This window comes from Polypterus senegalus, chromosome 10 (genome assembly GCF_016835505.1).
Source record: "Polypterus senegalus isolate Bchr_013 chromosome 10, ASM1683550v1, whole genome shotgun sequence".
NCBI classification, from domain to species: domain Eukaryota; kingdom Metazoa; phylum Chordata; class Cladistia; order Polypteriformes; family Polypteridae; genus Polypterus; species Polypterus senegalus.
In genome coordinates, this window is record NC_053163.1 from 92,261,618 (window position 1) to 92,288,046 (window position 26,429).

The 26,429-nt window shown below is 36.6% G+C and overlaps 1 protein-coding gene across 1 annotated transcript in view; it reads right to left on the bottom strand.

The window, feature by feature from the left end:
• Positions 1-741: 741 nt before the first annotated feature.
• Positions 742-26,429, bottom strand: part of slc9a6a (solute carrier family 9 member A6a) — a 73,236-nt gene continuing 47,548 nt past the window's right edge. The window contains exons 15-17 of the mRNA XM_039767660.1: positions 21,086-21,168; positions 20,171-20,276; positions 742-5,382 (exon numbers count right to left, since the gene is read on the bottom strand). Coding sequence (XP_039623594.1) covers positions 5,098-5,382; positions 20,171-20,276; positions 21,086-21,168 — 474 coding nt within the window. The 3' untranslated portion in view covers positions 742-5,097. The remainder of the gene's footprint in view (positions 5,383-20,170; positions 20,277-21,085; positions 21,169-26,429) is intronic.

Here is a 26,429-nt window from a genome sequence, read left to right on the forward strand (position 1 = left end):
GTTAATGAGAGCAAAGACAATCAAGTGGTTGACCAACAGACGAATGGAACTTGAAATATCTTTGATGATCCTCTGTAGCTGGACTGGAAGATTCCAATTAAGCTGGTTTGCAAATCAAGTGAGGATGCTTCCTGGGTATAACACTGGTGATGTTAGATCTTTCAGCTGGGCTTGGGTGAATGAATTGGCACAAGTAGCCAAATGTTGCTGGGTCTCATACCATTAAGTGTTGCCCTATATCATCATCGGGTAAAGAAAAAAAAAAAATAGACACCTGATAACTTTGGAAAGTCTTCCATTTTTTAGTATAGAATGCAACCCCTAACAGGAGCAGCCAAAAGAAGAAGAAGAATCAGAACAGCAATGCTTTGCAACAATAGTCTACAAATGGAACTCTCTTAAATTCCGTTGGCAAAATCGTGTTCTATCCTTACTTAAAATGTATGTGGGAAATTGTTTTCAGGACATTGCAGGTCCAGATTTTGAAGACTGACTTCACCAGTTCACATGAATTTTGATACCTGGACTTCACAAATGAATCATTTGTTCATTTGTGATAACTACATAAAGCAGCACAACTGTTTGTCAGTATTCTAATGCCGAGTTAATTTTGGGTACCCTGATTTTAAGTTTAGGAACACATGTTCACAAAACTCAAATTCTGGTTCAGTGCCACTTTCCTTGGTAGTTTGAACAAAGCATGACTCTTTTAAGAAATGAGACAATGATGTGCTCAGCCACTATAAGGAAAAACATTTGCTTACTTTAATGTTCCATGCACAGTGACAAATACAGAATATTTACAAAATGTACCTTTTTTATAACAAGTCTGTAACTGCAAAACATTAAACAGAAGCACAGACTTCACATTCAAATACCCACAGTTAAAGACAGTAAACGGACCATTAAAGAGACCTCCATTATAAACTGATGCCTTGAACGTCGAGTAACACAAGGGCTGGACGGTCATTTTATGTGCAATAGCTGGTGATCCCCACCAATTATTTGGCATTGGTTGGAGGAGGGATGATGAAATGAAATAAAATCCGTTTCATTGTTTGAAATACACCCTCATCTTGTGGTGCATGGGTAATGCTCAGATCTACCTGCAGATTACTGCAAAAAACTCAAGAACCAAAAAGGACACCTAAATTAACTAACTCCATTCTGCCCTTTACGTGATTAAAACAAAAAAACAAGCTTTTAATTCTGTTGTCAAGGATTTTAATTGTGTGTGTCTCACAATACTTCAATACTGATATTAAGTAGGAACAGAAAAGTAGGTTGATTTTTTTCCTACTGTTTCTAAAAAGGACAAACACATTTCAATATTGAGGAAGTATGAAATCGGCACTAACTGTACACTCCTAGCTGTGAATATGAGCATTTGAAATGAACCCTACATCCAGGTCATCCAGTTTTAAAAAGCAAATTCCTTTACAGAATCCTTGATTTGACATCTGCTCCTTATCACTCCTAATCCAGTGTTTCATCATTACATGGCATTAAGAGCTGCTGGGCACAGAGTATTGAAAAGGCTCACAAGAAAGTGGCAGAAGAAAGCCTTGACAGGTCCTAAACATGACAGGATTCACGTAAGGCTGAATTATTTTTATGGGATCACTAGACTGATCGCAATATTAAACTTGAAACAAAAATGTTATATGGAGCAGAATTAGTGCAGTTCAGTTAGGTGCTGCCATTAACAGTCTCTCTGATTTGAAATGATTAAGCCAGCACTATGTTAAGTGGATTAAAGAATACCAATAAAAATACAAACACTAAAAAATGAGAAGCTTTCTTACAGGCTAAATATGAGCATGAAGTAAGCATTGTTAAAAATAAATTTTCATAGGAAAAGATAAGCTGTAACATGACGTTCCTGCACAGCAGGAAATAAAGAGGCCAATAGCTGTGAGTGAAGTCCATGACACCATTCTGACAGCACTGCTGACAATTGTCAGGTCAGTACACACAGCAAGATGTTTAATTAGTAAAACAATAAAATCTGCTACTGTATCCCAGTTTTCCAAATGATATTAGCACATACATCTCCTTAAATTTAGTAATGTTAACGTTTGTATTTAGCAGCAGAGCTTTCATTTAATTCAGTTCGTATGATCAGAAAATATAGTCAAACACTTTTTTGGATCCTTTTTAAATACTACTTTATTCCTTCTATAGATGAAGCCACACTAAAAGCACTTTATGAAAGGGTTTCGACTCAAAGCTCTTAGTGACGTTTGCAAATTAAGCACACACTGCCAAATTCATTGGAGATGTCTTGTTTAAACTCAAACTTACTGTCTTTAGAGAGTCACAGAAAGCCTAACCCCTTCAGCTCTGTGGGTTAACAGTTCTGGTTTACACAAAGTAAAAATAGGCACACTTCATATGGGGGGCTAAAGTGATTAAAGCAAGTCTGAAAAAATAAAGGAAAATGATGCAAAGATTCTTGTATCTGTCACACTTCTGCAATTTGGTGGTATCTCCTTTTGTCACAACATTAATTAGACATGAAATAATGTGCCCGATTTTAAGAGGCATTCCTTATGAAAAAAGACCGAATGAACCAGTTGACAAAGTGACTCCTTGGTCATTATATATTTCAGATTCTTTTATCCCCATCCACTCCAATCTATATTCACTCCTGAAAAAAGATGCCCAGATACCAAAGTAAAGAGCACATTAGAAGTGAGGTGGGGAAGAGAACGTAACGTATCGACAATGATATTTGGCACCCAGGAACTGGTATTATATAGAATGCCTGAGCAGACAATGCGGTTTTTCCTTTGCATCCAAGCAAATGACTGCATTCTGCTGCATTTTTTTTTTAACAGAAAATACAGAGGATCTGGCTAACTTCTCCTAAAGTAAACTGTGACTATTTTAAGTCAGTAAATTGTTAGTAAATCTTAAGGATTTTAGTGGATTTATTGTATCAAAGAACCTCTGAGCTTTTCACCCACCATCACATTAACAGTCCAAAATGCTATCACATCAAACCAAAAAAAAGCACAAAACTGCATGTAAAAACCCTGTAAACTAGAAACAGGGACATTAAGTGTAGGCCTTTAAGTGAGGAACGTATGAAAAAAGGATGTGCAAAATGGCACCTCACAGGCAGCAAAACAGTTTCTATGAACATCCAGTTAATGATGCTGCTTTAACTCGCATATAAACACAGATTCAGGAACACAGTTATTTAAAAATAATGTCCATTAAGTCAACAACAGTATTATTCTTTTTGTCAAATTGTAACCACCATTACCAGTACAGCGAAGGAAAGGTACCTTCAAACAGAGAGGGGTGTCCTAAGAGGTTTACTGATCTGTCACTCGCTGTAGCGCCTCTTCTCTCTGTCTTCACTAGGAGAAAGCATTGAGAAATCAAGTATTGGACGGGTTCAAAGTATAAGATTTTTTTTTTTTTTTTGTGGAGGAGAAACCTACAAGTTGCATATAGCTTTCCACAACAGTTTTATCTGAGTAACTTGAAAACGCATGTTATTTTTCACCATTTGAAGATTAATTTCAACAGAAAACATACCAAAACACCAATGAGAAAGTGCACTTCTAATGGAAACCTCCGAATTATCTGAATATAATGTCACTGCATATACTTTGGCAACATGATTAGTTCTCTTTCCAAATTGATTCCATGTCTGTGAGCTTTGAGGTAGCACTCAAGATGCCATGTGCAGTCCAATGCAAATCAGGAATAAACAGGTTCTATGCAGCAAGAGCCTAATTCAGGTCTTCCTTAAATATTAATCAATTAATTGAACATAACAGCAGCAAAGAATATGATGACAATACACTTTCCTTTAACCAAATGTTCTACACCCTCCATGCTCATTGTGACTTTATTTGAATAATTTAGGGGCAACTGTTTATTGCAAACAAAAAAAAATAATTAAAAAACCCTAACCTCTTACACTGCTGTTGAAATAAAAACTTTCAAATACATATTCACAAGTGCTATAAAAATCATAGTCTCACATACCCAAGGTTTTAATCAGTGTAACAACTAGAAGATAAAGTGCTAACCAACATGCAATAAAGCCTAACCTACGGTCTTAGTTTCCATCCTTGTGCCGAGACAGGTCTTCTCCTAGCTCACATCAGTGTGTGTACCCACTGTCAGAACCCCCTTATCTAGTACAGGGTCGTAAGGAGCAGGAGCCTATCCCTGCAGCATGTTAGTCCAAATTACTCTTTAACAAGAAAAGTTACAGTTTAACCTCCAGGACAATTTTTTTAGTGTAATAATAATAAAAAATATCTAATTTTCAGAGAATAGGAAGAAATCTTGTGAAGGCACTCTGACAATGAACATCTTGTAACAGTCAGAAACTACGAAACACAGCCATAACACTGTATCCCAGAATTCATTTAACGAGGGGCAGAGTTAAGCAGCCACGAACAGTTGGACAAACTGTTAAAATGAAAACATTTACAGACACGCACTTCTAATTCTGTTCTCAATCTGCAACATACAATAATTACTCCAATATCATACAAGTCAGAACATGAACTGAAAAGCGAGCCAGATGTACACGTTATCTGATTACTCAAAACAATGCCGCACAAAGAGTGAAAATTCCCTCAAAAGTTAGGGGTCAAAGAAATGGAAATGTATAAAGGCTTGTCAGAATGATGCCTAGCAGCGGCGGCCTTTCTCCATGCCTGTGTGCGAAGCCCATTAGGGAAAACCCAGTGATTAATTAAAAAAAAACCAAATGTGTTACAACTCAAAACTGTTTTCTCATTAACTCAGTCATATTTTGTTCTTCACTTTTCTGCTGAAGTTAAAATACAGTGCATACTGCTATTTAACTTTGCAAACTTGCAGATATGCATGCATTTATTTAGCATTTTTTTCTTGGTGTTTTAAAGTCGTTATCAAACTGACGACAAAGCTGCTGCACAGACCAAACAATGATAGCGCACAGGCATACAGCATTCTTCACATATATATAAAAAAATAAATAAATTAAAAATTTAAGAAATCAAGTAGTTTCTTAGGAGAGGGAAAGTAAGAAAACTGCCAAAATTGGTTAAGCTGCTCAGCTCTCTGTTGTGATCGTCAGTAGGCTCATATCTTAAGACGTCTTGAAGTCCCACCATCATCCACTGGCAAATTCAAAGGAGGCTCTGAATCATCCATGGGCAGTACCAGCCGGGTGCCACGGATCACAAGCTCATGATCTCCAATAGCTAGCTCATGGTCAAGAGCATCATCAGTATTCACTGGCCCAGGACGACGAGATGTGCCAGAGGCAGATGAGGCTGTGGTGATAGTGGAGTCTCCATAAGTCAAGCTGATATCGCCATCATTCAGGATCAAGTCTGAATCATCATCTTTCAATTGCTCCTGATTCTAGAAGTTAAGAAGATGAGAGTTTGACTTATGATTGATTCAAGAAATGAAAGTGTTAATATTAGAGCATGACTAAATGAGCAAAAGGTCTCTGCTGTACTTTATCAGGATGTATCTCAACAGAGCAGAATTATGAAACCAGCTTGGTCCAAAGGCAGATATCGGTATTCTCTGGTGAGAAATCTGCAGGAAATCTATAAGATGTTTCTCCAAAAGTGGGACTTTCCTTAATCATGCAATGTCTGCACTAACATGCCTGTAAATGTTTTATGCACTGCAACTGCACATCATACATAATACCTTTTCCTATTTATCTGTTTCAAAACTCATTGAATTGGTAAAGGCTACTGCTTTTTGCAAAATGGTATATTAGAAATAACAGCGAACACAAGACAAAGATGATGCAATTACAGAGATGTAATACAATTAGAATTTTGAACAAATATTGTTAATATTTCCAGGCAGTCTACTGGACTAGAAGTAAATTCACTTATGAGCATACTCTAGAGAATCTCTTAAATTTGGTATCTGGCACATCAATCTATATCTTTATTCAGTATGACATCATGTAAATGACTAACTAAATTAATTTTGAATAATGTAAAAAGATGGTTCCATTTATATTTAAATACAACTCTAAACATAAATAACAAATCGGAATAGATAATGTAAGCCCTGAATAAGAGTCTGAAAAAAGGTAAATAATATCAAAAGATGAACACCAGAAAAGTAAGAAGTTAATGCCGTGATTTTTACAGGTTACATGGAAATCAACTCATGATTAAATAATAATAATCCATTTATTTTATTAACCCAATATACAATTTAATCTGGCCTATTGGGGAGGGTAGCAGACTGGAAACAAAACAAGAGTGCCTCGATCAAATAAAACAAATACAAGGAGAAGATGCAAGTTCCATTTAAAAGATACTAGAGTTGCAGGACCCAAAGTCCACATATTTGTAGTCAAGAGGCACTCCAACAGGCATCTCTAAAATTTCCTGGTATAAGTGTGTGAGTGTGTTTAGTGACAAGCTATGTTTTGTCCAGGATGTGCCCCTACTTGTGTCTGCTACTACCAGGACAGCATTTAGATTCCTGGGAGATCATTTTTATTTGAGAAGACATCAGATGGACTGATAATGTTGTCAGTGTTTTCTACAATGCTCAAATATTTATAGGGTCTATATCAGCAACACTGACTGTTGAATGTGCAATTTGACAAAAGGATGAATTGCAGATTACCATTATAGTACAGGTCATAATATAAGATTCCTAATTAAAAAAAAAAAAAAATTGAGTTTTACAATTGTGCGATACTCTTCTGGTCGATTAAGGGAGCATCAATAAGGTGAATGTTTCCTTTGGGTTGATCAGTGAAATTCACCAAAGCATTTTTCACAATGAATAAATATGCTGTGATCACCGGAGGCCTTGATCCCCAAATATTTACCTGGAAATCTGCTGATTTGGCCTGCTTGGGTGAATTTTTTTTTCCATGCACCCCATTATGCTTTGCAAGGCCAGCATGACATCAAAGACCTGTAGCAGCCATGTGCACAACTTTCACGGGTGGCTAATGCTAAGAGCATTGCCAATGTAGCAGTTGCACGACTATTAGCACACAGGACCAAAAAAAAAAAAAAACAAAAACAACACATCATTTCTTTTTCTACGATGTGCTGAAACCATCCACCAAAGCATTTGCAGTGCTGTGCGATATTTTTCTTTAATTGCACCTGTTTTAACCCCCAGAGCTCTTCAATTGCTGCATGCGTGTTGTCAGTAAATGTCAAAAGGTAAAAATGGTTCCTGAAGACACGAAGGTTGAAAAACACTGCTTGATTTCCATACCACATGCCTTAAAAAACGCTTGCAATATTAGGAGTACTGCCATTGCATATGTAACTCTGATTCTTGTGCACTGACAGCCAGCAACCATGGAGCCATCCCCCAATACCCATCAGAAAATATAGGACATGTTGTGAAATTATAAAAACAAAAGATGTATTACTATTTATAAAGCATGTATTTCTTCTTATTGGAAGAAGAAAGTGTGAATCATCTGACAGATACATGGGAAACAAAAAAGACATTCCTGCTGTGCCCAGAGCTGTAGCTTTAAACAATGGAACGAGCCAGTCCCATGCTGCAGCTTCATTGCAAGGCCAACGTATGCACCAAGACTGTAACTCTGTGAAAGCAGTGATGTATATTTTATTTAATTATATCTAGTTTGTGGCTGCTTCTTGTATTTTGTTTGTGGCATTTGTTATGTCAGTGTCTTTTGTTACTCGAGGCATTGTGGTGCAGTGGTTAGCACTGATCACATACTAGATTACATATTTGGCCACAATAATTGGTATAGCATAGTTGACAGACTTTTCCCCTGCCGTCAGGGACACTTAAGACTATCGCACCATTATATTCCACTAAAAAATAGTTTTGTTTCATTTTCTCATTGACTTCAATGCATTTTGCAGAGTTTGGTGAAATCTGCAAACATTTGTAATTTTTACCAAACTCAAGGCGAAGCAAATTCAGTGGTATTCACTCATCACTACTGAAGACATTCTCTGTTTCTTTAAAATAACTAAAAGCAAAGACATTTTGAAATTATTAGAGGGAAATACATCCATATTCTCCTTCCAGTTTAATGTCATTCTTTCACTGAATTTTGACAATAGTGATCATATAAAAGCTAATGATGCAATGTTAGCCCCACAATATACTTCAGAAGATCAATGCTTACCTCAGAGTTAACATACAAAAATCAATAATCTCAGACAGGATCTGGACAACACAAGGCATTCTCCCTTTTAAAATATGTAGATCAATTTTCTCACATTTTTTTTAAAACTGTTTTGAGTGCATTCTCACACCCATTTTAAGTGTTTTATATGACTTTTTTTTTTTTACACCTCCTATTAAATGGTCAAATTAAATGGTTAAATCAGAGGTCTTCTTTTCCTTGGAGCAAAGTAATTCAGGCATACAGTTCTCTGAAGAAGCTTCTTTAATACTTCAATGTTTTATGAAAGACTCATGGAAATCAAACTCTTACATTACCTTTGTCTGAAAATCTGCTTTTCTTATTTATATTTATTTTGTCAAAAAGCAGAAACACACTATATATATCCACCCAATTCCAAGGATTCAGTGTAAGAAACCTTTAAACTGCATATTGAATGCACAATAATGTCATAAACTAGAGTGAGAAAACAGAGTTTGAAAGATGCACATAAAAAATTTACAACAGGTAGGTGGAGCAAATAGTCTGCTTGCACTCCCCAGAATGGCACCATTACCTTAAAGTTGCTTCAGACATAATTATTTTGCATTGACAGTGCTGATACGTTTTTGGCTCCATTTCAGAAAACCACGAGTAAAAGTCAGTCTAAGGTTAAAAATAAATAAATAAATACAATTCAGAGCATACCAATTTTTTTGGTTTTTCAGCCAAGTTACAGCAATGCATGTTTGCCAATTTTAGGATAGAGTGACAAACTTTTCAAGGATAGCAAGTTAAAAAAAACAAACACAAAAGCAAAATGGGACCAACGCTTTGTGCACAGTCTCCTAAAATAAGTCACATATTATGTGTAATCTTTTAGCTGAAACAAATTAACTGATCGTATTCCTGAACCGGAGAAACTAACCTTTATTCTTTTTGTTCATCATATAAACTTTACGAACAAACTGTTGTGTAAAAGTACAAGTAAAGCAGGACAAAAAAAGTTAATTTTTAAACAGTCCACTGCTATTAAATAATTGTACAATATGCATGACCTTTCCCAGCAGTTCCTAACAAACATGAATCCAGTCCAGGTGGTTCACATAAAAATATTACTAATAACTAACAAGAGATAGTTGGCTTGGTGTGCTCATTGATGGAGGTTTCAAATTTTAAATACTTCTAAAATACAGTATATGCTATCTTTGTACATTAAACATTACAATATTTCAGCTGCACTCTGACCAACTAAGAGTTAATATTTTTCAGCCTAAATGCATACCAAACCACTGATGCCACTGCAGTTAATGGAAGCATAATGTACCTTCAAAAACATGCAACCTCTTGTGTTCGGCACAGATAATCCAGAAACAGTCAGCCACTTCCAAGAGTGCTCATCTCCTCAGTAAATGTCAGAAAGTTCAACAGCTGACAAGATCCTGTCTACACATTAGAAACCAGCACAGCTGAACTAAAATTTAATTTATACCAAAATATTCTCTAGAGTCCTGTGAACCGTTGATTTGAAAAGTGTGAAGAGTGAAAAAATAAAAAGATAAGGATTCAAAACAATACTTAAATTATCGACTGTGGCATTTCTCCTTCTAATCTTGGAGTCATAGTGGGAAAAAGAGCAATTACTACACAGGCATTTTCATGTAAGGCTCAAATGAGGAACAACATGCTGTATTTGCAGCTACTTTACTCAAAGACTAACATAGCTAACTGAAGATCCGTACTGGGAGTCTTGATATCCTACACTAAAAACCAGCTCCTCTAACCTTTAAATAGCCAGTCTTCTCTGAAGCATGAAGTTCACAACACTCCAGTGACTCAGAGGCAAACAAACCAGAAGCAAAGAGTGGGATTTTAAAAATATCTTTTCATGTTACTCTTGAACAAATTAAAAAAATATTCTTTGGTTAAAGAAAACCCTGCAAATGGTGATAGAAGATGCTAAACCTACAAATTTCAATAAGAAAAAAGTATTAAGAAAAACTTGCCACAAATGGGGATAAGCTAGTACAGCCCTTTTAATATACTTAATTCTCTGAAAATGTGCTAGTCAGATGTTCTAGAACACTTTTTCTCACAAGGGTCACAGTCAAATTTTACTTCCACTTCCATAGCAAAATATGCCTATAAAATTAAGAGTGATTATATAATAGTTGATATGCTGAAAACATAATTTATCCCAGCCGATAATGTAGCAGAGGGACATAACAATAGAGACATAAAGTTTACTTTTAATATAAGGGTATTTATTACTTGTGCTACTTTATATAAAAACACCTTTATATAACTATTTCAACCAACTAACACTTTACTATTAAAGATACCAACAGTGCTACAAGAATGTATAACTACTGCTGCTACTACTAGAATATTATACTGTAGATGCAATACGGGTCCGCCTATGGTAGGCTAGTTTTCAATAATTAAATGGAAATTATTCTGCTAGTTTTGTGATGTATTGCGGAAAACCAAAGATTACACTATACTACTACTTAAATGGACTGCAAATCCTAGCTACCCCAGTACCCCACTGCATAATTGGCCAGCTTTGGTAGTTGCCACAAGGGCTGCTGGGTGAAAGATGAGGGAAGCCGACAGGATCGCAACTGATGGTGTCTTTCTGTTTCAGTGCTTCACTACAAAATTTGATTACAATTTCACTTACCAGATTACAGTTTTCTCTAATCTATGTTCTGGTCCAGTACCTGCCTGTTTGTATGATTTCATCTGGTTTGGAAAATATCTTTGTCTGGAGAGCTCTTTCAATTTCTACAGATCTTTAAATACATATGGTAGGACACAACTTTTACATAACTTTCAAGGGGCTGTGCACCGGGGATTTCATTTCATAACTACTCCATTATCATCCGCATCTGTGAAACTAGACTGTGTTGTGAGTGCTTATTTTTACTGCTAAGTGTTTTGTAATATTAATCATTGTTGTCCTTTATTACCATAAATATACACACACCTTTATTATAATAAGTAAAATTGTGTAAAATGCTACAGATCACTAATGACCTGCTGAACTACGCAGTTTATCTCAGGGACACCATGCACCTTTGTCTCGGTAGCCAGCCTCACACATGTGATTTATGTATCTGCAAGGGTCCTCCACCTGTAACTCCTGCAAAGCTGAAGGGACAACTGTATTATCTAAACTGTCTTCAATCTCTGCTACTTAGTTTGCACCAGTTATTTATTATATTATGTTCACCACTGCTTACCTTTTGCTTCACTTTTTTTGTTTAGTTTACAGTCTATCCTGCTGAAAGTCATTAAAATGAAATGCTATAACAGCAATTCTACAATTGCCAATTGCTTAATGAAATTGAGTGAGGATATGGAAGACTATTGCTTGCAGTAAGAAGCTATACATGAAAACTAATTTATTTGTGATTAATATTATCATTATACCAAATTTTAAAGATACATTTTTCTAAACTTTGCTTCCAAGTAGCAAACAATATTGAAACTTACATGTTTATAAGGCATAAAAATATTAACAGCATAAACTTATTTTATGGCATTTGTATGAATTATAAAAAAATATTGCTAAAAATGCATTTATGCAGTCTTTTTCAGTCTGGGTATTAGGGAAATAAACAAATGCATAAAGCATTTTTTTGGCCACTGTAAAAACAAGAGCATACTCTTGTAATAGCTCTAACTTTTGCCAAATACAGTATTTCGAAATATCACTTAAAAGCTTTTATTGTATTATTTTCTGGCATTACTCAAGATGTTACTCAATTATCAAATTAAGAAACTTTAAACCTCACCCAACTGGAAATCTGACCTGCTTACTTTTTGAACATGACTTTTGTTAACCCAGAAATAACAAAATAGATAATTGGTTTCACAGGAAGTGCTATATCAATTAACAAATTACTGTATGTAAACACAAAACCAAAACCATGTCTATCCAACTATAAGTAGGTATCTGGTTACGGAGGCCCCTAACAACAAAAAAATCCCCAAATCAAAATTATTTGCATTATACTAATAATTATAGTGTGAATAGAAAATAACATATTAACTACAGTTATAGTATGTGCTGTATAAAAGAAATAAAACATGCGTAATTTATAAAATGACAAACCATTACCAGATTTCTCAGTTTTTATGATGACAATTTGCAATTAAATGCAAAGTAACTCCTTGCCATGAAAATGAACTTAATCCCAAAAAAGCCAATTCCACTACTGTGGTGAAGGCCACTTCAGGGTGCTCAAGAAAGTCCGGCAAGAGCCAGCACAGTCAAAGTTGATTCAACTGCGGGATCGGGGCACCACTAGTGCAGAGATTGCTCAGGAATGGCAGCAGGCAGGTGTGAGAACATCTGCACACAGTGAGGCATACACTTTTGGAGGATGTCCTGGTGTCAAGAAGGGCAGCAAAGAACCCACTTCTCTACAAGAAAAACATCAGGGATAGACTGATATTTTGCAAAAGGTACAGGAATTGGACTGCTGAGGACTGTGGTAAAGTCATTTAGTCTGATGAATCCTCTTTCCGATTGTTTGGGGCATCCTCAAAAAAGATTGCTCAGAGAAGAAAAGGTGAGGGCTACCATCAGTCCAGTGTCATGCGAACAGTAAAGCTTTCTGAGACCATTCACGTGTGGGGTTGCTTCTCAGCCAAGAGAGTGGGCTCACTCACAATTTTGCCTAAGAACACAGCCATGAATAAAGAATGGTACCAAAACATCCTCCGAGAGAAACTTCTCCCAACCAGCCAAGAACAGTTTGGTGACAAACAATGTCTTTTCCAGCATAATGGAGAACCGTGCCATAAGGCAAAAGTGAGAACTAAGTGGCTCGGGGAACAAAACATCGAAATTTTGGGTCCATGCCCAGGAATCTCTCTAGACCTTGATCCCATTGAGAATTTGTGGTCAATCCTCAAGAGGAGGGTGAACAAACAAAAACCCACAAATTCTGACAAACTCCAAGCATTGATTATGCAAGATTGGGCTGCCATCAGTCAGGACTTGGCCCAGATGTTGACTGACAACATGCCAGGGTGAATTGCAGAGGTCTTGAAAAAGAAGGGTCAGCACTGCAAATATTGGCTCTTTGCATAAACTTAATGTAATTGTCAGTAAAATCCTTTGAAACTTATGAAATGCTTGTAATTATACTTCAGTATACCATAGAAACATCTGACAAAAAGATCTAAAAACAGTGAAGCAGCAAACTTTGTGAAAACCAATACTTGTGTAATTTTGAAAACTTTTGGCCATGACTGTACTTTTCACCATTTACATCTGTGGTGCTAAATTTTAGAGTTTCATGCTGAGTAGTAGCATGGTGGGTCATGGCAAAGCCTGTATTTGAGAACTTCTACTGAGAGAGACACTTTTTCAAGGGGCTGAAAAGATGCCTCTGCAGGTAAAATATAGCTAGTCTCCTCTTCAAAATTGTGGAACCTTACAAAAATGTTTGTTTTTTTGAATATGCCATTTTAATATACATATGTGTGCAATCTCAAGAATTGGCTGACATATGACTGGAAACACATTTGTTAAGTTTTAAAAGATTTTGTTTTTGAGCTTAGACTCCTGTCCCTTGAAACACGTTAAACTGAAAGAACAAGGATGATATATGCATTTTTTTCATGTAAAATAGGCTCCTGCATCTAGCAACTCTGAATTGGATTTAGTGGGACCGAGAATGTATTCAGTATCGTCAATTGTACTACTGTAGACACACAGTCTAAAGTGTAAACTGAACAAAATTCAATTCAGTTCATTTTTATATACAGTAACACTCTTCACTGAATGTTGGCGCGGAGTGCTGTGACAAGTTCCCAGATAGGTAAAAATACAAATTTTACAATTATTAATTGCATAATGAGATGAGTAAATATACAGACACTGATTTGTTTTAGTAGATAGAAAAGCAAACTAGTTTGAAACTGATTAACATAAATGGACTCCATCAATATCTGTCCATAAATTAACTGTTGAACCATTGCCAAATTGATAGAGAAAATCAAAAACTTCAGTCAGCAGCATCCCTAGAGAAAATAAACCTTGGTGGGGTCCAGAGTCAGTTATAACAGAGTCTTAAAACCTCAGCCAACTGCCTGCCCACAACCTTCTTGGCATTCTACAATAAAGTTTGCGCGGGGATGTACAATCTAATGACACAATCCTTACATCTATGGATTCTAGTGCTCCTAGTATCTCAGATGCTATTCCATGGGGAGGAAAACAGGGGTAGACCTACTCTACTGTTGTGAAGTAACAGTGTAATCACTGTCCTGAATGTGTGGAATTTGTATAACATCTCCGAGTCAGAGCTTTTTTTTTTCTTCAAATACGGTAAAAGCAATTTTGAATTAGTGTGTGCGACATGCAATGGATAGGCCTGTGTCTAAGGTTGGTTACTATCTTACACCCAACGTTGCCAGTATAGCACCTGCATCTGTGACCTTGAATGGATGAACACCTTCATTGGCTGTTGCTGTCCTGACCCTTAAGTGAGCCTGGATGTGCTTACCTGATGTGAGCCATGATGGGGAATTCAGCAGATTTAGAAAACTACATATGGATATTTGTACCTGAATATTCCTATGAAATCCAGAATAGGAAAGCATGCAGTTATTATATATTTACATTAAAGGTATATATTTGATAAAACCAACTACATAACTGTACTGTCCTGGTTTAAGAATTTAGTTGGATTTATTTGCACTTTAGTTTGTTTACTTACTTGCTATTTAAAATGCTGTTTTCAAAATGGTTTGAAGACTAGTAACAGTACTACCCTATTCCTGTCAAAAGTTGGTGTCCCTTAAGGTTAAGCACTGGTATCATATCAGTCTGCTGTTTATAACATTTCATTTGTATGCTGGGAACACACAGCTGCATTTACCAATAACACTGAAATGATAATTAGGCATTTAATCTAGGAGACAATTATGCCAATAAATAAATTAATGTTTCAATGAAGTGAAATAGTGGATGAATAGAAATTACTTTGGGCAGAATTCACTAAGAAAGTGTTATTTTTGACAATGATCTATCCTTTGGTCATCATAATTTTATAATGAGATCTGCCTTTTCCAAGTTAGAATTATAGCCCAATTAAAGCAGTAATCCAGGATTAGGTGCTAATTAATTTCTATCAAGTACAATTTATGAGTGCAATGCTTTACTGTCAGGCTGTTTGTATCTTTGTTTTCTTATTGTATAGTCAATTTATAATACCATAGTATCGATCATAACGGAACATAACTTAATTTCATAAGTATCTCACACAGGTTTTCAGGTAAGCTTATAAACAAATTTAAAATGCATCCACCCATCAACATTTATGCACACCCCCGCACAAACTCTTACAGGGCTTATTTATAATCTACAATAAATGTAACATGCATGTCTTTGGGATGTGGGAGTAATACCTGAGAAGCCAAAGGATAAAAACAATCTGACAGGGTGAACAGTGTGCAAACTCTACAAAAGGCACTGCTCAGGCAAGAATTCTCTCCTTTAAAGTAGAATTTTGAGAATAGGCTTTGCTCCCCATTTAAAATTTGAAGTTTATACTATAATCTCAAAATATTCTTTAATATTCAAAATTTTCCAAAATGATGTACTGTACACTGAAGAAAATCATGTCAAACCCTGTAAATAACTGTCATACATTACATAATCATTCATTACAAATTTAATGAGTACTATCCTGCATCAATGTAAACAGCAGAATGCCTAGGGATGGGGCTTGGGCAGAAAATGGCCTATGTCAGACAGACTTTGAGTTTGACTTGCATTTTCCTAATGACCATGAGTCCCACAAACATAATACAGGTGCTGGTCATAAAATTAGAATATTATGACAAAGTTGATTTATTTCAGTAATTCAATTCAAAAAGTGAAACTTGTATATTAGATTTATTCATTACACACAGACTGATATATTTCAAATGTTTATTTCTTTTAAGTTTGATTATAACTGACAACTAATTAAAGTCCCAAATTCAGTATCTCGGAAAATTTGAATATCAATTAAGACCAATGCAAAAAAAAAAAAGGATTTTTAGAAATGTTGGCCAACTGAAAGGTATGAACATGAAAAGTATGAGCATGTACAGCACTCAATATTTAGTTGGGGCTCCTTTGGCCTGGATTACTGCAGCAATGCGGCGTGGCATGGAGTCGATCAGTCTGTGGCACTGCTCAGGTGTTATGAGAGCCCATGTTGCTCTGATAGTGGCCTTCAGCTCTTCTGAATTGTTGGGTCTGGTGTATTGCATCTTCCTCTTCACAATACCCCATAGATTTTCTATGGGGTTAAGGTCAGGCGAGTTTGCTGGCCAATCAAGAACAGGGATACCATGGTCCTTAAACCAGGTACTGGTAGCTTTGGCACTGTGTGCAGGTGCTAGGTCCTGTTGGAAAATGAAATCTGCATCTCCATAAAGTTCGTCAGCAGCAGGAAGCATGAAGTGCTCTAAAACTTCCTGGTAGACGGCTGCATTGACCTTGGACCTCAGAAAACAGAATGGACCAACACCAGCAGATGACATGGCACCCCAAACCATCACTGACTGTGGAAACTTTACACTGGACCTCAAGCAACGTGGATTCTGTGCCTCTCCTCTCTTCCTCCAGACTCTGGGACCTTGATTTCCAAAGGAAATGCAAAATTTACTTTCATCAGAGAACATAACTTTGGACCACTCTGCAGCAATTTTGTCTTTAGCCCAGGTGAGACGCTTCTGATGCGGTCTCTTAGTCAAGAGTGGCTTGACACAAGGAATGCGTCAGCTGAAACCCATGTCTTGCCTACGTCTGTGCGTGGTGGTTCTTGAAGCACTGACTCCAGCTGCAGTCCACTCTTTGTGAATCTCCCCCACAGTTTTGAATGGGTTTTGTTTCACAATCCTCTCCAGGGTGCGGTTATCCCTATTGCTTGTACACTTTTTTCTACCACATCTTGTCCTTCCCTTCGCCTCTCTATTAATGTGCTTGGACACAGAGCTCTGTGAACAGCCAGCCTCTTTAGCAATGACCTTTTGTGTCTTGCCCTCCTTGTGCAAGGTGTCAATGGTCATCTTTTGGACAACTGTCAAGTCAGCAGTCTTCCCCTGATTGTGTAGCCTACAGAACTAGACTGAGAGACCATTTAAAGGCTTTTGCAGGTGTTTTGAGTTAATTAGCTGATTAGAGTGTGGCACCAGGTGTCTTCAATATTGAACCTTTTCACAATATTCTAATTTTCCGAGATACTGAATTTGGGACTTTCATTAGTTGTCAGTTATAATCATCAAAATTAAAAGAAATAAACATTTGAAATACATCAGTCTGTGTGTAATGAATGAATCTAATATACAAGTTTCACTTTTTGAATGGAATTACTGAAATAAATCAACTTTGTCATGATATTCTAATTTTATGACTAGCGCCTGTATTCTGGGAACTGTGTAGATTAGAGATTTATTTTTTATCACTGCAATTGCTTACCTCAATATGCTTATATATTAGCATCTATTAACATTATAGGTATGTATTTTTATATGTACAGTAAACAGAACTATTTAAAGAATTGTGTTGTTACTGAATTTGAGCTTGTGATTTAACTACAGGTACAGTATGTATATCCATGTTTATTCAGACATGCATAATAAAAGTTGGCATGACAGGAGGTTAAGACTCATAGACCACAAGGTATTAACCAAGACTGATTGGAGACCCAGTCATTTACAGGACAGGGATACATAGCCACTCAGTCTCACTCATATAGAGTTAATTTAAAGTCACTGTGTCTCTTAGTTATCTTTCTTCAAGAATGTTTAATCCAGTTCATGGTCACTGAAAGCTGAGGTTTATAAACAGCTAGGAAAGAACTTTGAGTTGACTGACAGCCAAACCATAACAGGGCTGTGTCACATAAGACTCCAACTGAAAGTCTAAACATTTAAGATCTGAAAGGAAAAAACAGATATACTAACAGAGAGAGAATGTGCAAAGTATTTAGACTATGACAATACCAGGTTCTAAGTCTCTTGTAGCGGTGATGCAGCAGTGGATAACACTGCACCATTGTGCTGCTGCCCTATGTTAACTATAACAGCTTGCCAATGTAAAGGGAACTTGTATTAAATAAATTAATTCTGTAATTAAAAACTATGTAATAGATGCAAAAATGGTACACATAATATTACAGATACATTGTATAAGTTTTGGTTAATAAAACTGTCAAAGAAAAGGTTTGCATCCTAACAGATTCTACCCAGTATATTTTATTTTGCAGTCTTGCTCCTTTAATTTGTAATTTTATCCATTCATTTTTAGAATTCATTATGAAAAACATATAGTAGAGTATGGAACCGCTTCTTTCTTAGTTTAACTAAAAATGATCAGTAAACATAATTCCTAAAGACATAATCTGAAATACCTACTGCCTCAGTGCCTTGGTTGGTGTTTTTTGCTAGGTGCTGCTACAAGAAGGACCTAGATAGTTTAGATAGTTTGGTCTGACTAATTTATTCATAAGGTTGGTTAAAGACTTTCCTTCCAAATTTGCTTGGCTAGAGTGTATAATATGATGTGAAATGTAAGCTGCATCCAGATAAAAGCATGTAAAATCTTCTACTCTTAAGTGGCGTCTTAGGGTTAACGAATTCAGTAGATTTTAATATTTCTTATTGATTACAAAAACCTTGTTTACACCTCCTAACTTGGACTCAACTCCACAAAATACTTCTAGTTACATGCTTGTCAACCTTCCAGTATAACTGAATCTACAATCTAAGCAGGGACGGCCTTAGGCATGTGCAAACTGTGCACCTGCACGGGGCCGCCACACCAATATATATTGAATATAAAACAGAAAGAGAAAATAACAACATAGCTAACAGCTGAAGTGAAGCTAGTGCAAATGGGCGAGCCGTCTTACAAGTTAATGTTTCACCTAGTTTTAATAAAAGTATTAGCGTTAGCGCAATAGTCATAGTGAATATCTGGTCGGATGGGGGACACAAGACATTCGCATACTCATTCTAAGCAAAATTAAGAGATTTTGAGTACACGAATCTGGTTATTCGAAACGAAAGAGAAAGGCGGCTCAGGAGACTTTCACTGCGTCACAGGAAGGCGCAATCCTGAACTTTATCATAAGTTAAACACTTGTGTCATGAGCACGAGGCAGCTATGCAGTGTCCGCAACAGACGTGGCCATCCGCTGTGCATAAGATACCATATTGACATTGGCAGGTGAAGGGGCCACCGATTCTTTCTCTGCCCAAGGCCGCCATGAGCCTAGAGCTGCCCCGATCTAAGAAAAATAAAATGGATCGTAAGATTACACAAGTAGTACCATAAACAAAATTAAAGGATGCAGGATACGGCACTCAGATCTTTTACTATGTGGGGGTGGGACTCTAAAATAGTAGCAAAAACGGAACACATTTATCAACTGCAACATTGTTCTTCTCTTCCCAAAGCTATAACATACACATTTAAATGGATCAGTGAGTTAATTTATAACCTTCTACAGTAGTAACATATTAGAGTTTGCAAAAGAGATACTTATTTAAAATGAAGCACATTACAATGACTCAAACATCTAAACTTTGGTAGAAGTTCTTCATGTTCGTCATCTAATTCTGCCACAGCAGATTAACTGCCAGACAAAGACTTTCTTTTTTCTTTCAGTTTACTGACAACAATTGGACATGCTACAAAGATTCTTTTACCTTCTGCATCAGAGTTCCATTAAAAAAAATCCAAAATATGAAAAAAAAATCCCCTCCTAAAACAATATGGTTCTCAATACAAAACTAATTGAGGAATGCACTTAATCTTAACCACACAAACACAATTTCACCCCCATGGTGAAATCACCATTTATGTTATAATGTTTCTTTATTTTTGTAATTACTGAAACAAGAACATGGCAGCCTATCATGTGATAATAAAAATAGTTTCAGAACAGTCTTCTGTGCCTTATATTTCTGAAGTTTTTTTAAACCTTTCCTATAAAAAGAAAACAACATTTACCACCAAAACATTCTGAGCATTAACCTTACTTCATATGCCTGAGGACTAGTGAGACATCGAGCAAGAGGTCCACAGAAGCTAGGAAGAGTGCTTGTGAGGGGTGGTCCACTGTGTGTCAGAATTGGTTTTAGATAGCTGAGGGTTATTTGTGTTAAGGAGAAAAGGCACTTTTATGATATTTCGTCTTGTACTGTCAGCTTTTAATTGAGAGCTCATTTCTTCACAGTTAATAAAAATATACAGACAATTAAGACCAGATGTTCATTTTTAGACAGCACTAAAAGACATTAGCAAGAAAAAGTTCACTGCATGTAGAAAATAGGATGTTTCAGCCACACCATATAGCAATTTGTTTGATCAACAACCCAAGTTAGGTTTGTTGAAAATTTTCCAGGAGAAAAAGAATCTGTCAAGTAACTCTGATCTACTTATTACATTACAACATTTAGACTGAGTTCCAAAAGTGAAATTTCAGCCAAACAAAGAACTTCGTCTGAAAATTAAGAAAAGGCATGTACATTTAGTCAATTGTAGCAACATAATAATTAAAAATAATAGTCTGATATTTTACTGAAAGAAACATTAATTGTTTAGATGTCTGCATAGGCTATTTCATAAAGGAAATCTGCTCACTTAAAGGTAGTTAAAGAGATGAGACCATGATTTTCTCATAAAATAATCTCCTTTATTGTACTACAAAAATTAACTGGTCTAAAATTATGAAATCAAAAACAAACATGGTAATGTGAACTACAGAAGCAAATTACGAAGAATATGTATGTTGTATGTGCCTAAAGAAGTCTTCTTTACACCCAGCAGCTGAAAGTGATAAGAAGATTTAAATGGTAAGATGGGGCCCTCTGCTGTGCAAAACTGCCATCTGCAAATAACATTTTCTTTTTAGAAAACAGAATAACCCATTTGTTACACCAGGAAAAGGATACTTGTGATCAAAATTATACCACAGTCTAAACAGCCATGCACTTTCATGTTTGGTGCTCCTACGTTCAACTCCGTCTGCTGTGACCTGCAAATGTGAAAAGGAAAAAGACAACAAATCAAGCTGGCTTTACCAAATGCATTGTTTAAAATTAAGTCTCACTTTACTACATATAGTATATGTGGTATGATTGGTAATTTATTTTTATATTTTCTGGCAAGGACAACAACATTGTTGAAAAGGAAGTGCTCCACAAAAACAATTATTCCTCAGTTGCTATTTTATGTGGATGGCAAGCTAACTCTGGTATTTTCTGGCAGGACAACAACATTATAGAAAAGTGAAAGTTTCACAAAAATAAATTATTCGTCAGCTGCTATTTTATGTTATCAAGCTTCAGCAACATTGTCTGGACCTTTTTATGTACACTGTGGTTCGGGACTGGAGGGGCACAAGTGGCAGAACTGGAAGAATGGGTTGATTAGAACAATGGGTTGAAGAGTTTTAGAACAACCATCCTTGGGTGCACTAGTGGGCTGCCTAAGTGAATGATATCGGCAGCGCAATATTTATATCCATATTCTTTGATGAAATCCTGACCCCCAAAAAACCATAACCTCACCCCCATTTTCAATACATACTCACCAAGGCAGAAAACAGTCTGCACTCAATACAGCAAGTAGGATAACTCCCTCCCTCCCCCCTGCTCTGATGTTCGCATTCATTTAGCCATGGTGGGCCATGTCTCTCTGAAGTTTATGCCCATTTTACCCATAGGGAGCAAATCCCACCCCCACCCCCATTGGTGGCATAAACACAGGCATAGAAGTAAACTTAAAATGAACTTACAGTTATAAGTCAAATAAACTTGGAGTTGGGAGAGTTGGCTTGTCTGGCAAATAGGAAGACAGGCCCAAGTAGATGGAGAGAAAGGTGGTAAAGATGTGCATGAAGGTGTACTAATTGGACCAGCTGCCCCACAGGGAAGACTGGCTATTTTTCTTTTTTATTATAGTTGTTGCCAAATCCTTATTTCATACCTTATCCTTTGTGCATGTATTGTTTTGTTTAATAAAGTAACATTTCAAGATTATCTGGGCTCTTTTGTGGCCTTAGGGCTACTCTGCAAATTACTGAAGTTCATTCTCAGAAGTGGTTCATTATTAACACAGTGTGCGTGTTAACAATGAAAAAAATATACAAGTTAATAAAGTTTAAAAAAAAATCTGCCCACATACGGGGTAAAAATATACTATTGGTAGGCATTAGTTTCAATGTCTCCTGTCTAATTATTTATGAAAAAAGTTTTTGCAAATTAATGTTTCATTATAACTTAATGGGGGAAGTCAGCTCATTTTCAGAAAAGGCAGGGTAAAATTAAATACCTATTTGGGTAATACCAGTGCTTTAATAGAGTAAGTTACATTTTCACCATTTTGAATAGTTCTTCCTTTGAAAGTGACCATATGAAAATTCATGATAACAGTTACCTGTACAAATTTTGTAGTACTGATCACTATAAAATGCCTAAAATAAATGTCTAACTGGAATACAACTTTTGAGTTTTTGTTTTCATAATATTCAGTTTCAAAAGTAGTACAGTATACAAAATGAAGATCAACACAAATATTAATCTTGATTTTTTTTGTTTGTTGCTATTTAAGAGTGGATTCATTGATAGCCACTATATAAATACTGACTGTGGTAGTCTATTGTTAACCATTAAAAAGTGATGTAAACACTATGTAAGAGATAATATAAAGCAAAAATTAAATTAAATATTATAGAATTAGGTTAGTTTAGACAATGAATAGATGCAAAAGTATTCTTGATTATTTGCACCATGTTTTATTTTATACAGTTTTATGATAAGTACATGTTCTCTGGGCAAGCCTGCTTACAAGTTTTTGGTTTTAACTGGGTATAAGCTTTTTCATGGAGACTTAAAACTGTGGTGTACAAAGTTTCTATTAACTAATTAAATTATCATTAATTTATATTAGTAATGTAAATCTTTCTGTTTGTATAAGCCTGGATTACTAAAATTGCTAATATCATTACAAATAAGTAAAATGACTGAAACAGTGTGGTATAGCGGGTCCACGGCTCAGATGAAAGGCCAGTTTTTAAATATATAATTGCTGCAGTCACGGCTTAAAGAAGAGGATTGGTAGTGTGGCCAGAGCGGTTGCCGGGTGCTTCGTGATGCGGCCAATCCTCACAGGTGAGGAGTTACTTGCATCCGTAATTGATGCTGGTAACTGCTAATCGCCATACCTGAACCATATCCCCATCATATATAGTAGGAGCATGAGTGTGGAAAGGAGAAAAGGAAAAAGGAAAAGAACGTGAAGGGAGGTTAAGGGAGAAGGCGGCGGCAAGAAGCAGAAAGTCAGTACATGAGCAAGCGAATGGCTTGCTGTCGAGTGCAGAAGGCAGCTGAGCAGTGAGCCCTAGCGGGGTGTTTGGCTGGCATCCGGGGGCTGATTGTAGTAGTCACTCCTGCTGAGCGTTTGTGTGGAGCAGTAGTGACCGGGAGAAGGTTGGCCCGCCGCATAAGGCCGAGAAGGCAGCGGGAGTCGGAAACTTGGGAAGTGAAAACCCCAGCGTGAGCACCCTGGTCGCCGGGGTTCCCAACGTCACAGTCTGGTGGAGCCCACCGGAGCTAGGGATCGAAAAGGCGAACAGACCAGAAGAAGGCAGGGTGACTCCCCTGGTGCATAGCCTGGATGGGAGAAGCAGAGGAGTAGCCAGTAGAAAGAAGGCACCGGGATTTGTTTTTAAAAGGACTGCTTCCAGCCATTGTTTTTAACCTCATTTTAAAGGAATTATTTATTGGATTTTAACCTCTACATTTTTCACCAGGTTTAATGGATTATTTATTTATTAACGTTTTGATAGTACTGCACTATATATTTATACACTGTTTTTAGTTTGGTTTTAAATAAAAGCGCTCTTGCACTTTTTTGCACAATTCCCTTGCTTTGTTGTTGATGTCTTCAATTTCCAGCTTACACCACCGACAGTGTCGACTTAAAGAGCTCCCAGGAGCCTGATGGGAGCATGGAGCAGAACCCGCATCGTCACAAACAGAAGAATGAAATTGCAGGACAGAAAATTATTTGAGGTATTGTCTGTATATTGTTGCGAAAGTGGGAGAAGTAGCAACTAATTTGTTGGACTGGGAGAGGTTGTTTGTCAAGAGTACTTCCTCCTCAGGCATGGACCCAGTATGGACACCTGCAGGGATCCATAGTCCTAAATCATCTCAGTTTCATTGTTTCCATAGATGCATGAAGACAGGTGGGATTTTTTTTTTATATCTTCATGTCACACAAACAAAACCTTCCTGTGATGCATCAGCTGTGTTGTTCTGCATACTAGCACAATAAACAGTATACTAAATAGAGGGAGATGTATCACTTTCCCAGAATTAATTCTTGAAAGGAACTGAAAAACTTCACCATACAGCCATGTGGCGACCTATAGTTTAAGAAACAGTGTGGTGCTAGAAATTCCGAGGAGGGTGGTGAGATTTCTTTGGAAACAGAGGTCTTTCAAATATCCAAGAAAACATTTCTTTCATTTTCAATCTCAATGAACAGCAGGTGTCCATACTGGGTTTCAAATTTGGCACTATAAAACCATATACTTATATTTCATTAATGTTAACCTGTGCTCACAAAGTTAACATATCTGTGTATTTGACTTCCTCCAATAATCTTAAACAGAATCAAAGGAAAATGTTTACATAATGTTAATGCACAATGAATGTACTGTAAGTTGATTATCTTTTCATGCAGGTTACCTCATAAATGATACAAGAGTACTGAATAATATTTAACACAGGGAGGAGAGCACATGAAATGGACAGAGGGCTTATGCTGCATGGACGTGTCAATTCTGGTGTGAGGTGAATAACTTGTTAGTGTAGTTATCTGACCGCTAACAAATTATTTTAAACATGTAAGTTAAGCATCCAAACTTGAGTCCCCGCAGCTGTTATGTCTTTCCACCTACTGTTTGTCTGCTCATACTGTATGCAATGGAACAGTGAACACTTCATGAAATTTTGCTTGGCAGGGACCTGTTTTGCTATGGAGGTAGAAGAGCACATTGGAGGTGCCATACGTGCCTGTATGGCCATTTCTCATGCAGTAACATGTTTTATCCTTAAATGTTGTACCATTTGAACAGACACCCCAAGGAAAACCAAACCATTGCAAATATTAGAGCTAACCCTACCTGTACTAAACTCTTCTGATACTTGCTCTATTTTCTTTTCCCCTCATACTTGTGAATGCTAGGCAATGTAAATATATTTAGAAGGAGTACTAGAGATTTTGAATATTTTATTTAATATTCATAAAAGGCTGTAGTCCATCCATCCATTTTCCAACCCGCTGAATCCGAACACAGGGTCACGGGGGTCTGCTGCAACCAATCTCAGCCAACACAGGGCACAAGGCAGGAACCAATCCTGGGCAGGGTGCCAACCCACCGCAGGATGCACACAAACACACCCACACACCAAGTACACACTAGGGCCAATTTAGAATCACCAATCCACCTAACCGGCATGTCTTTGGACTGTGGGAGGAAACCCACGCAGACACTGGGAGAACATGCAAACTCCACACAGGGAGGACCCAGGAAGCGAACCCAGATCTCCTAACTGCGAGGCAGCAGTGCTACCACGGCGCCACAGTGCCGCCCCTTTTGCATATTGATTTTTCTTAAATATTGAACTGAAGAGAAAGTTCAATATATTGCAATGCCCTACTAAATACCCATTTGAATATCTAATTCTATATAAAGGTGTGAATAAGACAAACAATTTCATACTTTTCAATAGCTATTCATACCAAGGTTCAACATGATCAATTTATAGATGTAATTTATATGACACAAACCATAAAAAGCTACCTACTGACAGTCATCAAGTAGTTTTACTATAGTTAATGAAGATGTACATGCAATGTTTTAACTATCTGTGGTTACAAAATACTGAATGCCTAAGTATTCTCTTGAGAAATATGCTGAAAGTCTCCATTCACGCTTTCTTGAAAATAGTTTGTACAATGTCTTAATAATGAAAGCTGCTGTGAATTTAATCTACTGGAAAGCACACTCACCAGCTGATAACTGAAGAACAGAAAAAGTATACTGATAGTGAGTAAACAAGCGCTGAATTATTGAAGTTAAATAGATAATTTTAACTGGCAATGACATTTTAAGATGTTCTCTTATTATTTTTCTGTAGGTTGAAGATATATATATATATATATATACTGTATATATAGTATCTGATTTCACTAAAGTTATTTTATCTTAGTCATACAGCTTAG